Source organism: Barbatula barbatula, assembly GCF_947034865.1.
Source record: "Barbatula barbatula genome assembly, chromosome: 7".
Taxonomy (NCBI): domain Eukaryota; kingdom Metazoa; phylum Chordata; class Actinopteri; order Cypriniformes; family Nemacheilidae; genus Barbatula; species Barbatula barbatula.
In genome coordinates, this window is record NC_136770.1 from 22,647,753 (window position 1) to 22,663,351 (window position 15,599).

General features: G+C 38.5%; 1 protein-coding gene across 4 annotated transcripts; it reads right to left on the reverse strand.

The window, feature by feature from the left end:
- Nucleotides 1–822: 822 nt before the first annotated feature.
- On the reverse strand, nucleotides 823–15,579 carry vapb (VAMP (vesicle-associated membrane protein)-associated protein B and C). 4 transcript variants are annotated; one of them, XM_079459609.1, is made up of 6 exons: nucleotides 15,295–15,579; nucleotides 9,871–10,023; nucleotides 5,444–5,547; nucleotides 4,543–4,623; nucleotides 3,504–3,677; nucleotides 823–3,115 (listed from the first exon to the last, which is right to left on the reverse strand). In XM_079459609.1, exons 1-6 carry the CDS (start codon nucleotides 15,350–15,352, stop codon nucleotides 2,954–2,956), a joined length of 732 nt encoding a protein of 243 aa, XP_079315735.1. In that variant the 5' UTR covers nucleotides 15,353–15,579; the 3' UTR covers nucleotides 823–2,953. The 4 variants fall into 4 exon arrangements, with proteins under 4 accessions (XP_079315735.1, XP_079315733.1, XP_079315736.1 ...); XM_079459607.1 differs by having other exon boundaries at nucleotides 837–3,115; nucleotides 3,498–3,677; XM_079459610.1 differs by having other exon boundaries at nucleotides 838–3,112.
- Between the last annotated feature and the right edge of the window lie 20 nt (nucleotides 15,580–15,599).

The window sequence follows — 15,599 nt, forward strand, 5'->3', positions numbered from 1 at the left end:
ACCAATAAATGGTAATTTTTAATATTATCGTATCGGCCTATAATAAAATTTAGACCGATATATAATAGCTATTAAATCATAAATACTTCTTCAGCTGCACGCTGCTCACAGTTCAAATACAGTACAGTACTGTCTTTCTGTCGTGATCATTCAGTTACTGCTATTAGCAGAACATTGTTGATCTAGGTAGATACTGTAGATACAGTATTTATGAATGTGTAAATTGTAGGAACAAAAGCATATTGTTTGAGTCATATTAGAGATCTCTTGTAGAACATCTATAATTTGTTTATCAAATAAAAAATAAACCTGAAAAGTTTAAAGAATTGTTAACTAGTGTAAAGCTTGGTACACGATTTACAGGGGGAAAAAAGAAAACTTTGTTCAAATAAAACTAGTTGTCCACATTTTGTCTCATGGAATTTTATATTAATATTTAGATACTGTATATCAGGTTCCAAAGTTAAAGAATTGGTTACGTTATCGGCCAAAATGTACATATCGGTGCATCCTAGTATATTTCATTGATTTCACAGCTTTAAAATTTGAAATAATATTTTTTGCATTATTTTTATCCAAAATATTATCACCATTTACTTATGACAACTTGATCCTTCTTAAACAATTCCTCTTAAAACAGCAGCATTTTCATTTAGCCTAATTATTATGTATATATACCGTATATGTAGTTTATGGCTACCATAAATGTGCTTAATAAATTGCTTTGCAAATAATAAATACTATTAAATCAAGATGAATTGTAAACCGTGCGTTACCATGTTCTCGTCACCATGCAAAACACACTGACAGGAGAGAAGAACAGACGGCAAAACATTTGGTCTGGGGCTTTATTGATTTAATTTATTAAGATGCTACATAGTCCAACAAAGTTGGGGTTTCTTTATACCATTATAGACTACTTGACTAGGAATATCAACCTTAATGTTCATCTTAGACTCATTTATTTATATACATACAAAACGGTCACCTTCATGTTTACAGCACATGTCAAGGTCTGGGGTGCTATAATAAGTATGTTTACGAGCCAGCTGATTGGCTGAAAGGCCCCCAAAGCCCCCCTCTCAAAAACAATCATATTCCTCTGTGAAATATACACGAACAGCAGTCCGAAACCACTAAACCCTGAACATCTCCTAAAGTTACTTAAAAAAGCAAAGTTTTTGTCATCATCGTAAGCTCCTCCCGTTCATAGAAATCTGCAATAAGATGATCAACAGAAAAAAGCTTTTCAAGAGAGGGAAGAGAAACATTAACGAAAAAGACACGCCCCCACAACACCAAACTATGACACAAATACATATCAGGTCACAAAATGGCCCCTTGTAGGAAGAGTCTCTTTTCTGATGTCATCGCAGCTTTTTCACACACACATAAAAAGAAAAAGATCAGACCGTTGCGTGGGAAGATGACAATCTTTATAATGTAGTGCATTTTTAAAATATACAGTTTTGTGCAATAAAAGCTTTATTCATAACTTAAATCTAAAGGACTAAGTGAAACATCCGAGAACACAGAGGGCCGAGGAAAACAGTGCAGAATATTCAAGGAGTGTTCTTAATGCCGTATGCTGCGCGATAAACCAGTGTGTGCGTTTCAGACCACTGACAAGGCATATCGAAGCCATGCATTTTTCTGGAAATGAGGGTAGCACGGCATGGCTAGAATACAGGAGACGCAATACTCAAAGAAGACCTCAAGGCCGCCAGCGTTTGTGTTCGCTAACTATGCTCGCTTTTGTTCGATTTATGAAGGAAGGGTTCGTGTTTACGGGCCGGATGAAACTCAACTCTCTTCAGGGGATCGTCAGCTAGAAAGTTCACAGAGAGAGAGACCTTCAACCAGTTGGCATGTATAGGTGACCATTAGCAGCTGCACGATTATAAAATGATTTCACAAGAAGTTCATTCGGTCTACAGGCGAGATGGAAACACAGGTGGACTTAGGAGACCTTTGGAGGAACTTAAATTTTCACTTCGCTCTCGATAGAGCCATGCATTCAAGCAGATATACCCCCACCAAAAGAAAAAAGACAAAAGGTGAATGATCTATTTGATTCCGAAGACGAGTCGTCAACATTGTGCAAAATCAACTTAAACAGCAGTTACTACAAAGTAATATTGGCTGAAAAGTTTTCACACGGATGAGGTGAATGTCAACCAAGCACTTCTCTAGTTATCTGAAATAAAGGTTTCTAACAGTCCATTTCCACAAAGTCAGTTCAAGATGTTTAAAACGAATCACAAAAGCCACTTGAAAGCCAGTTTGTGGCAATGCCGTAAAGCAAACCTGACTGGAAATATATGTTGGATCATAATACCTTTTGGTATTCAGACAAATATATTGGACTGCGTGAAACATCTATAAAACGCAAGCAACAGTGCGGAAGATACTAGAGGGCTATTCCATCATTTAGTAGCGAAGATGACGAAAAATCCTCAAACATATAAGCTATATACTCGGTAAACTGCTGTTTTAATGCAGGATGTTTGGGGGATGCATAAATTAAACACACATGTGACACGTTTAAAGACTTAGCATTTGAATACAGGTTAAATTAGCAGTTTCTGACCTCCATAGGAAAAGTGATAAAACAACATTCACTCAATCGCACATCTGGTGTTAGAAAACCCCATACACATATAGTGGTTAAAATCGGTGACGTTTGTTATCCGTTTGAAATTGCATCAAAAATGGCTAAGGAAGAAGGGCAGAATGATTTCACAATTTCGAGCCAGGGGCTTTTTTAAACTTTTTTTTCATTGCACATTACAGGATGAAATTCCTCGATCGCTTTAATTTTACACACCTCTCTAATCCAAAACTACCCAAATGATATGTCATTCGGATTAAACAAATTCTGCGTTGGTTGCCCGTCTGTGTTGATTTTCTTTTTCGTCCACGGTGCATGCTTGTAGCGCTCGCCTCTCGGGTTTTACAAGGCCAACTTGCCTACGATGACGCCCACGACAAAAAACAGCACGATGAGAGCGATCATTCTGCTGCTGAGCCCCTCCTCTTTAACTCGCAGCGCCGGAGAGGAGTGCGGAGCGGTCATTACCGTGCTCTTCCTCATCCGCAGGCCGTCGTCTTCCTGCTGGGGTTGGGAGGTGCCGAGAGGGAGAAAAGGATCGAAAGAAAGTGAGATCACAGAAATGAACTGGAGAGTTGCACTTTTAACCCTGTGCCCCTTTTAATAAACGCACATCCATCTATGATAACAAACAGAGTTTGATTTTCCACTGGAGCCGTAATGCAGCCCAGCTGCGGTCTCCCAATGGTGTGTTGCCTGCGGGCATTATTAATTAAAACAAGCTTCTGGTTTGTTTAATATAGTTAGGTGCACAAACGTAACATGTGGAGATCGACCCAGACGGGTTGACCACGTTTATGCAAGTACTAAATAAAAACCTAGAAGTGACCAAAACCTTGTGTGAAAATGCAAATACCCACTAGTAAAATACATAAAACATACACACCCTCACCCTGATCTGTTTGTTCTCCTCCCGTAGCCGCTGAACCTCCGTCTGCAGCCTTTTGCACTCCTCCATGATCTTTTTCACCTCTCCATCGTCCATACCGGAAGCCATGGACTTCATTGACAATGTGGATGATTCCGACTTTGAAAGAATGGAGATCTTATTGCTGTCCATGTCATGCTACCGCCACAAACAAATGTGAATTGGAATTAATGAAGAACATGACAAAATGTTAAACACAAGACCCCTTGAATTAGGGGTGTAACGGATCTCGGTAATGTAACCGCACGAACAGTTTGGCGAAGATCCGAAGCAAATTAGTTGCCTTTGAAGTCTTGCGCTTAAACGCCCAAATTAACACACGAAGTAGGTCAATATGCCCCACTTGTCGAGTATCTTAACAAAACTAGTAGGTTATGTCTTAAGTGAACAGACAAAACAGACGAAAAACAACGCACACGTACAGTATCAGTGTAGTGGATCTGTTGCATTCCTCTTAAAGCAAGAAAGTCAAGGAAATCACTTACTGCTTGTGACTCAAAAGCTTCTGTTACTTCAATTATCATTCATCTTTATTTAATTTGTACATATGCAATGTTATGTTTTATTTGATTACTTTAATCCATTTCTATACCTTAAAAGGTATACATATACATTACATCATTTTATTTTCTTCTTTGCTCTGTTGTTTTATTGGTGCTGTTACTTGTAGCTTGATTATATTTTCTTATTTGAATTTGTCAGTAGTCCCTTTTCGCTGAACATAGCACCCTATGACCCTAAAATAGAGTAAATGTAACCGTTACACCCCGACCTCGAATCTATAAAAACCCTTGCAGAAAGACAAAAGCATTTACAAGTCTTCACTAAGTTTCTGTCTGTTTTTAGCAACGGTAGATCTGGCATTTTAAAGAGTTTTTTTAACATCACATCATCTTGAACGTTAAACAGTTTTGCTTGGAGCTGGCATTATGATGATAATAGGTGGACTGACAGCTACAAAGCTCTTGATGTAAAGAACAACAGAAGAAATGCATCCACTCACTGTTTTTTCGTTTTCGGTGGGCATCTCAAAGACACATCTCAGCTTGGAGTCCATCAGATCCTCAGGCTTGGCTTCCTTCCACTGCACGACACAAAAATGTTACCGTTTACATGTTCACACAAACAGAGGATATAAGCACTATCCAAAAAACCATGACAAAGCTTTTCAAAATATCACTGTGCAAATGCTGAGACTGCATACAGACAATACAATCCCAGAATGCACAGCGACAAACTTGCATCCACAATGGACGCTGCTAATGACACAAATGGAGATCATATCATAAGTAAATGTAGTACAGACCTCAGTATAGGCCAACAAACGTGTGGCTAATCTTGTGAAAACTTGTATCATGTTAATAACTTACAACGTTCAGATAAGAAGTTAGTTTAGAAGATGGAAGTGAAAATGGCTCGGGATACTCAATGAGTGGCCAAATATTTCTTTCTACATCATGACTTTTTCATAACCCATTTATTGTTCAAACATGCAGAGGAGATCTGAAGCACGGAGTCATGAGCCTGAGATTTGAATCGTGCTCTTGGCCCTGTCGAACGCCGTTGGGGTTATCTGACATTTGTTTATATTCCTTCAAACCCACACCATTTGTTTTAAACCCTCTTGCTCGACACTGGGGGTTGTCATAATATTATCACTTACTCTATCTCTCACAATGTCGAATAGCCTTTGCAACATTTTCAAACAAATAAAAGTGAACAGTTCACACATTTTCCCATCCTAAACTCTGTACAGACCACACAGAAAATGAAGTTTCACGTCGTTTTCAGGAAATTGTGCGGAGAGAGATATTAACAGGAGTCGGGTCGACCCCTGTATGATATTATATATGTTAAACATCTGACAAGATTGTACGGTGCTAAACAAAATGTATGGTACTCACCACTCCCTCAGTGTCGGTCATATCGGACGGAACCATCACAGATTGTACCATGAACTTGTGTTTGCTTTTCTCATTCGGATCGTAATCGAATGGCTGCAACATCACTGTAAACGCAAACAAACAAGAGCAATCTAGTTGACATTTCACAATTTTGATAAGCAGGATAATGATAACAGAACATAAAACGACTGGGGACATTTAAATTGTTCATATTTGAACAAACCGCAAGGATACAGCTACAACATATGATTTATTCTAAAGTTCAAAAGTGATGAAATACTTTCATCACAGACGACATTACACTACATTAAACAAAGAGATTTATCCATTTATTTCGTGTTATCCCACCACAAACGGTGTAGCTGATCAAATGTCAACAATCCCAGAAGGGTAATTTTTCTCACAGTTTCCAAACAGCATTTTAACTTAAACCAGGTGTCGGTTGTGTGCGGAAGTACGGGTCTACAAGCCCATCATCTCTATCCAAAAAAGGCCATGTTATTTGATGTCATTCAAATAAGGAAAACCTAATTTAAAGCTGTTACCATGATTTATAATGATGACTTTCTTATGCCGGGCGCATGAGAGCCAGCATGTTGAAAATCAGTACTGATGGGCAAACCCTGCACTGCCTTTTTGAAACTCAGATTCAATAGGCCCTTTTCACATCGGGATAAACGTGTGCGTGATCCTGGAATGGAGTTTCATTAAAAACAAATGATCTCTTAATTTCAAAGGCCGAGGAGGTTTTCTCAGATGTGGCCGCTAGAGCCGAGCTCAAAGATGGTGAACAGCGATTCTGCAAAACTTTGCTTGGTTTTGATCGCCATTACGACAATCAAGTCCAATCCAGTAGTTCAAACTAAAAACAGATGGGAGGGAGAATATCCTGTTTTTTACGAATACATTTCAGTTTAAATGAAGGTTTTTCACTCTCGGCAACATTTGGATTCATTTGATTGTGTAGAGTTTTCAGACAAGACTTAATCTGCAAAGCTCCTATCAGCAATATTTCTAAGTCATGTGCAAATTCATCCTTGACCTGAGCTTACCTGTGTGAACATAAAAAGTAAAAGTATGTTTCAGTTCATGTGATGACATCTTTATAATTTGTCAATTGATTAAAATGTTTAATCGCATTAATTGTGCGATACATTGATAACTTGAATTAGTCGCAAATGGAGATAATTCAAGCCATATATTATGTCAGTGATAGGCTTTACATCGGCGTTATGTTTGCCACAGAGAAATGTATATATTGATCGCCCGCTAATGCATACTACAGAAAAACACTAATACAGATATACAGTACAAGGGATAGTTCACCACCAAAATTTAATTCTTTCATTATTAAGTCACCCTTAGATTGTTCCAAACCTGTATAGATTTCTTTCTTCTGCATATATTTGGAAGAATGTCAGTAATCAAAAAGATCTCATCCCCCATTTACTCCCACAGTAAGGTTGATAAATACTAAGAGATCTGTTTGGTTACTGACATTCTTCCAATTATCTTCTTTTACAGATTTGGAACAATCTGATGCTGTGAATTTTCTTTGGTAAACTATCCCTCTAAACAATGCTTAGTTTAAAATATTTGCAATGTCAAAAGCCAGAAGGTTCTCCATATATTAGGATTACCATGGTTTTATTGGATCTCCTCCCACAGAGACTGCAACCGTGTTTGGCACAACCGCTTTCTTGAACACAGATTTTATGAGCCGTTCGTACATGCTGTTCTTGTATTCTTTATGTATTGTACACATATTCAAACAGCACAGTTTTAATCACAACAAGCTTGTGTGGTCACGACATCCGTTGAACCAAGCACCTGACTACAGAAAAAAAACTGAAATCATTCCTCTGCGCAATTAACCAGGTCTCTAGAGATAACTGCTAACAACTCCATTAATTATGAAATGTGACCTCAGAATCCTCTTGGCAAAAAAAAGAGCCTGAAAAGAGAAAGAAAATTTTGAAGAAATCCAGATAGCACTCACGGTTTGGTTGACCTACTAAGTTCTAAAGCAAATGTTCAACTTGAACAAGCGAAATCAACTTGTAACACAATATTATCATGGCACGATAATGACAATTAATCAAAATAAAACATATTAAAGGAGTCGGTTACTTCTAAATTTGCCCCATTGACTTTCCATTGTAGGAATCAAAATTACTATGAAAGGTGAATTGGGTCATTGGCAGTTAAGAAAATACTCTGTTGATACCGGCAGACAATAATTTTGATTCGTCCTCAGTTGTAGAAACAAACAGAATCATGTTTATAGTAAGGCTATAACAATGGATGCAGTGTGAGTTGCATCATATTATCTGTTAAGCACTGTTTACATGGAGCAAACTTAACACACCCACGATGACCCTAAAGTTCATCCTTCAAGAAAAGTAGTCCCACCTAAAAAAAAAACTGAGTGTCTGCCAGATCATTCCTATGTGGTTGCTGAGATATTGGGTGTTGTAGTAAGTGTATGGCTGTGTTTTAGCTAGATAGTTCTAAAAGAAGAGTTCACCCAACAATTTTGTCACCGTATACTCACCCTTCAGTTGTTCCAAATCTGTATAAATATTTGGAAGAATGTTTGTAACCAAACCATACCATTGTAGGAAAATTGTTTTGTAAGTTTCTTTGTCCTGTTGAAGATATTTGGAAGAATGTAGGAAAGCAAACAGTTCTGGGCCACTTTTGACTACCATTGTAATTTCTCCTACTATGGTAGTCAATGGGGGTCAAGAACTGTTTGGTTCCAAGCATTCTTCTAAACATCTTTCTCTGTGTTTGTTCATCATATTTATACAGATTTGGAATGCAGTGGAAATGGTGAAAATGATGTGCGTTTGGCGCTAAATAAAGATATTAGAGGATTAATAGGCTAAAGCTAAATTACATAAATGGTCCTGAGAGCGCGTGTGATGTAAATCTCTGTTGTGAAGACGCGCGGCTCAATTTAAACAAACAAAAGAGTCAAAAGTTTTAATTGGTTTATTAGGCTATGTCTTGCGGATCCGGCCCGTGGTCCCCCTATTGAGGATGACAATTAACATACAAAATGATCATACTTAAAATTTTATGGTAAATGACTTGTAGGTAAGAATCATAGCACACGTCTCCTTAAGCTGTACAATTTCAGGTATTTCTTTTCGAAGCACAAACGACGCAGTGAGTTATGCATCAAATTGTAATCCTCAGGGTCAGCGACTTCACTTCGTAAACCAAAGTATGAGCATTAGCAAGTGCTACTAATAATAAACATTTCCTACTGAATAATTCATGTTAGTGCTGTAACACAGATACAAGCTTCACATTTCAGCTTTTATACTCTCTGGCATAACTGTGCCATTGACTTCCATCACAAGCGCATTACTGAAATGACTGCTTTTGAGATGATGTCCACAGAGGTATTTAACCTAGAAAAGAGTTGGACGCGTGACCTGCAGTGACGTGTGAGAATGAATGGAGACACAGGAATTGCCTCATAGGTCTGGATGAACGTCAAAACCCCATGAACTAAAACCTGTATCCTGTATCCACTGCATTTAAATCGCTAGGGATCAGTATTATAAAAACCAGCCTGTCATTCATTTTAAATACTGATGGAGTATGTAAGTGAAGTTAGTGAAAGCTGTTGTACATATTGACGATCACCACGCTATTCACCATGGAGAAAGATCCCAAAATACCGGAATAACCACCAAATAATGACTGCAATTTACAAACGTCAGTGGGAATTGAAGCAGCGTTGAGATTTCAAAATAGCAGAGTTATTAGGGAACCTCTCAGAGGTCTGAGAATCCAACAACTGTTGTTACAAAAATATACTGAGGTTGCGTCAAAGATTCCATCATACACAAAGAGCAGTTGGGTATTTAAAGGTGCCCTGCGTAAAAACAAAACGTTCTGCTATTCCACACTGATACTCGAGTGTAGCGCATGGTAAAAGATCAGACAGAAAGAGCCCAAATTTGAGATTTAAAGGGATTGTTTACCCAAAAATAGAAATCCTGGCATTCGTACTATTAATTACCTGTATATGACTCTTCAGCGAAAAAACTAAATAAGCTATGTTGAAAAATGGTTTTGTGTATACATAATGTCATAAGGGCCATTGAAATATCTGTGTGTCATACATGAGTGTGAATAAATGATAAAGAAATTTTAATTCTGGGGAAAAAAGGTCCTCATTTGTAAGTTTTGATTGTTCATTCGAAATTAAAGGGTCTTAAAATACATTTAGAGACTCACTAAGAAATCTCTTCTCAAATGTTCAGAGTCTATAAATGAACAATTGCAGTGAATACTTTACTGATAATATATTAATTCTTCAATCCAGCGCTTTTATTGATAAATCTGGACCAAAAACTTAAAAGCCGTTTCCTGTACACAACATCATAAAGGCAGATAAAGTATGTTACCGGAGACATTGATCGAGGTTCCAGCATCAATCACACCGCTGTTTGGCCGCACACAGTACCGGCGCGGTGCAGTGGTCTTTACTTTAAAACAAACATTTCTCTCTGTGGGATTAGCAAGCTTGAGGGTGGTGGTCACCACATCTGTAAACGGACCTATGAGAGACAGAAAGAAAGAGACATTGACTTTAGATTAAGGTAAACCATTATCACGGCTAAATTTATAAACAGATCTCAAGAACATAGGAAGGAATTTACAACAACTTTATTTTGCTATTTTATCTATAAAATATTAACAAAAATGATCCTAATGTGAAAAAACATGTCATGCTGATCAAGATCAATAACAGAAACCAGACCAGTTTACAATCCTCAAACCAATGTCACACCACCAAGACTAAACCATTTAACATAAATCGAATGAACGGCACATTAAAAAATGTGTGATACATCAAGGCTAAAACACAGTGTTGTTCTCAAGCATGCCATTCATTTAACGGTTCGGCAGAAATAATAGTGGTTTTCAGGAAGACGGAACAATCAGAGTTTGTTCTGCCAGGCTGATGCTAAACGGTTTGTGTCACAGCGTCAGACAATTCAAATGTTTGTGGTGATGAACAGAGGGTGTGGAAACAATACTGAGACATCAGGACGACCGAGCCAAACTGGAATCCAGACAATATGGATGAAGATTTGTTTTACTGGCATGAGACAACAAACAAGTTGTTTTGTTAATACATGGAAATTAATGCTTTACGTTTGTTAAAATAAACCTAAATTTAAACAATTAAACATTTTATCAGTAGCTTTTTCTGCAAATGTTCACAAACAAAAAATCAAAACGTTAATGTTGTAACATTAAGAAAAATAATACACATATGTTCTAGCAACACTTTAAATCCTGAAGTCAAAGCATAACACTAGAGTAAGCTGTGGGTAAACTGATTGTATCAAAGAAAATGGGTAACATGTGGTGTGAAACTACGTTTTGAATAGAACATTATTTGGATTCGTGATCAAGCGATCTGCACTCCAACAGAAAGAACCGATTCATCTCTGAGGAACATCAGAAGTACATTGTGCCTTTTTGTGCTGTACCAAATACTCAACAATGCTTTCTTTAAATAAACATTAACACTAACCGACATGAAATGACTTTCTCTACAAAGGCAAACTATTATTTCTATGAAATAATTTCCAATGATGAATCACGCACATGTATTACAGAACATGTATTAAGAAATTAAAGGGTCGATTTCTATTCCTTGTCAATGTGAAACATCAACCATACAGATTTGTATTCTGTCCCGACATCTTTCACCCTTTGTTATAAGCAGCAACACACATAAAGTATGCAACACCTCATCAGGGTTAATTCTTTTAAAAACCAGTTAAATTATTGAGAAGCTGTGACATATGAAACTCATTGTGAGCCTTATGTTGTTTATCATGTTGCAGAAGTCAAGATCCCGATGAACGAAGACCGTTTATACCCTTGATAGAGAGATAAAGGAGTCCAATAAATGACCATACCGGTTAAAAAGCTTAATTTCTGTAAGTGTGCGTGTGGAGCAGCTGATCGGATTAGAGTTAGAATTTATTGAAAAGCACAAGGACATCCTTCTTGTACCTATATAACTCATGCTTTATTAGGTAAACGATAACATCGGCAATCAATACAAACTGCTTTACAGAACCAAAAGGCCCTACACGGTCATGCTTAATGTATACATATGCTTAAGATCTAAAAATGTGATGCCCAGAGACAGAATGATGAGCAAGTTTCTAGAATATTCTGCAAACGTAGACGTGTTCCCTCGGGTACCTTTAAAAAAATTGACGGTACATATTATTAAATAGATAGCTCTGTCAAATAAAGCCCTATGCTGGAAAAGTGCCGATGCTTGCCTTTCGTACGGCTCGGAAATACACATCTGTCTGCACAAATGCGGCGCTCATCTGTACGGAGATGCTTGGCATCCACACGCGTGCAGATGTGACTTCTCTTTCCAGCTCTGCATTTCTACATCTGTCTCTCATTTACACCCGGTTTTATAGCCCTAAAACATATTTATTACAGGACCGTTTCATGATCATTATTATAATTCGGTTGTCCAAGGTCTGAACCGATGAGCACTTATGTAATTTTGCCACGTAGATCAAGGTATTGGAACGGGCAAAAGAAAAGGCAGCCGTGCTAAATCAACAAGATGTCGGCATATTTTAACAGCTTTACCTCATTACAAGTGTTCAGATCACCTCAGACTCGCATAGGGACAGAAATGGCTTTTATACTTTCCAAGATCACATGTAATTGTTGAAAAATAGCCACCTATTATTGGCTAGCCTTACTTCCTGAACGTCTCGGACGAGTCTCAGCTTTAGAAGTTTTAAATGTGAAATTGCACGCAGTGGCAGATGGGTTAATGTTAACTGAAGTTAACGTTACTCTAAAACATTTTTGAGACGGGAGGCATGGCATGACTGGCAGATTCAGCAATACAGGGCAACTGCTTTACGTTTACGTAACTTCACTAAGCTGCAGAACATCTTGACATTTAATCTCTCTTTATGAACTGAAAGTAAACATTTTAAATCCTAACCAGAGCCATGTCCAGTGTTGAGAATGAATTCAAGATACTTCATTCATAAGACATAAGCTCACGCCAGGCTTTGGACAACATTCAACAATAATGTAGTGGACTTCAGATTTCTTCCCCTTTGATAGAACATTTTAATGTAAAGCAGGCAACATATTACCCACCTGGATGTTGTCCCATAATTCACAAAACAGTTCTGGTTGGTCAAAACACACCGATGAGGCCTTAACCAATTCACAATTCAATCTAGCTGGTGAATGTTGGCCAACTGAACTCTTTGTAGCAGAAAATAGCTACCGACTAGGATTCAAAATGCTTTTGAATATTAGATTACATTTTTACACGGTTTTCTTTAACATATTATGCATCGTCTGAATAAAATATAGAAATACAATATTTAAGGTTTTGCTATGTAAGTGTAGCTATGTATAATGGGAATAGTACAAGTGAAGCTCGCTTTAGTTTATACCATAGTGTATCTCAAAGTCTGTCAAAGCAAAAAAGATGAACGCCATGCAACAATTGTACTTTATATATCTAAACTACCCTCTGAATTAAGCCAATTTTACAGAAGTGTACAACAAGGTATGATTGTTGATCGTAATCCTATGTGCATCCTGAAGCGAAACGCCTATGTGCATCTCTGACAAGGGTTCCGCTCGTACCAACAAACAAAACTAATCCTATCCAGCGATGAAGTGCTTTCCATGTAAACTTCTATCTTTTGCAGTGTCCTAAAGGCAGGGGTTAACACAGTGACTCATTTGAACAGATTCATTTAATGAAAGGTTGAAACAACTGATATGTCAAACACAAAACTCACGAGACTCTGTCTGAATCCATCAAATCAGTCTCTCAAAACACCTCAGAATGAAAGTGTGCTTGCATAGGCCATTTCACAAGAGTGGTTAGTAAGATTTAGTCTAAATAATTCACAATATTTACAGTTAATATATGACAATGTGCGGAAAATTACCTATAAAATAATTTAGTTTCGACAGTAGAGAGGTGAAACCAGAAGAAAACAAGTTGTTATTAGCAAGATGTTATTTTCATTTAACTGTATGTGGTGAAAATAAGAACAGTCATTTTAAATATGGATGGATGGATAACAATAGCTACTTTTTAATGTCCCATGATTTACATTTACATTAAGCAGACGCTTTTTTTCCAAAGCGATTTACAAAGAGTTCAGGGAGCAATAAGCGATACGATACTGATATTTTGTATTATGTGTAATGTAGTCCACTCCTTTATGTAAACAGCTGACAGTTCAAACTTGTTCTTTTAAAAGGATTAAAATGATACTGATCTGTGTCTTCTACAGAAGCGTAAAATACATCAACACTTAAAAACCTCAGAGCTCACGTAACCTTTAGGCCTACATATTACTACTCAAAATCAATTTACAGGGAAAATGTAAAGGTTTTATATTCAAAATCTAGTTGCAGGTCTCTGTAACAAATGGTTGACCACAGAATGTGTCTTATGTAGCCTACTCGGCACGAAAGCCTTCAAGCGCCAAGGACGATGGAAATGCAATACTACTACAAGTGCTAAATAAAGCTCTCATTAGCATCCGCAACTTTGTAATTCAGAGCACTTATTTCACGCGAGTACCCCCGTCAATGGTGACTAGTCCAACAATAGGTGTTTTGACTACACAGTAGCAAAACCAGAAGAACGAACTCCCACATTTAATAGCTGTTGATGCAAACCTTTGTTTTCATTTATTCCGGGTCAATACAGGCCTTCAAAATAAGCCTTTTGGATTGTGGTCACATTTGCAAACACACACATCTGAATGGAAAACACATTCTAATCATTGAAAAAACGATCGATATAATCCTCGCCCACTATTTTGTGTTGTAAAACCTTAACATAATTTGGCATTTAAATGTCAACCCTGTTACTATGATTCGGTATGAATTGACAAGTGAATGTTTGAAGAACAAGATATTTCAAGACTGTGGGCACAGGGCCAGTCACGTCTAAATAAACTGTAAAACTGTCATTATGACTTTTAACAGTAAACAACTGATAAATGGACGTTTCGTGGATGTGGGTATGGAGCTAGTCGTTTCAAATTCAACTGTAAAAATGTCAACCGTGTTACTGTCTTATCTTCAACTGATAACTGTCAGGTGGATGTCTCTGGCAATATCAGTGCTGACTTCTCTTTCTAGAAACGACATGTTTCATGACCGTGGCCATAGAGCTACGAGAAAAATTATAAACTGCAAACCTGTCAAACATGTTACTACCCAACCCTGACATCCCCGGCCGGCACCCATTTACTTTCACTGTACAGAAACGACGTGACAGTGGCCGAACGATTGTTTATGCGTAAACCAACCCTTCAACTAACCCTGCCAGGGGCCGCCGTGCCGGAATAGTATTACAATTGTTACATAAAGCTTCCTCGATAGTATCCACGACTGCCTGACTAAGAAGGCCGGTGGAAATGTAACACACTAACCGAATTAGCACAGTCTACGGTGACCAGCCCACCACGTCAAGGCCTAAACCAGGCTAGCTCGAGCTAACGTGCTAGTCAGTCATCTCCGGGCTAACTCTTAAACTTCGCGCAGGTCTCTATGGCGACCGGCTGATCTATATGCAACGTTCTTCCGCGCGAAGGGCATTTGATGTCATTCAAACGAGATGTCAGCAGCTATCGCGCCCCTCGGCGTTATTACGAGGACCACCGAGGCCTCCTCACAAACGCCATGTCACCGCCTCCCGCTTCCCCCGCGGCGACAAAAACCGGCCCCGATCGTCTCTTCGACGTTACAGCTGCTAGTCTAGGGCCGTGTCAGTCACTCACCTCGGAATCTCAGCTCGTGCTGCGGCTCTAAAAGCAGGACCTGATCCGACCTCGCCATTTCCCACCGCGCTTCACACGTTAAATGACGTCCGCTCGGGCTGACGGCGACGCGCTCGACGGCTGAAGCTGTCGCGGGGGAATTCTGTTACATTTATTGAAATAAAAACTCCGCGAGGCGGTGGAAATAGCCGCGGCGTTACCCGATCCTCTAGCGACTGTTGTGATGCAGCAGGAAGAGACCGTGTCAGAGAAGGAGCGAGAGAGGTGTGTTTGACTTACTGCGGCGATGCGCAAAACGATCTGCA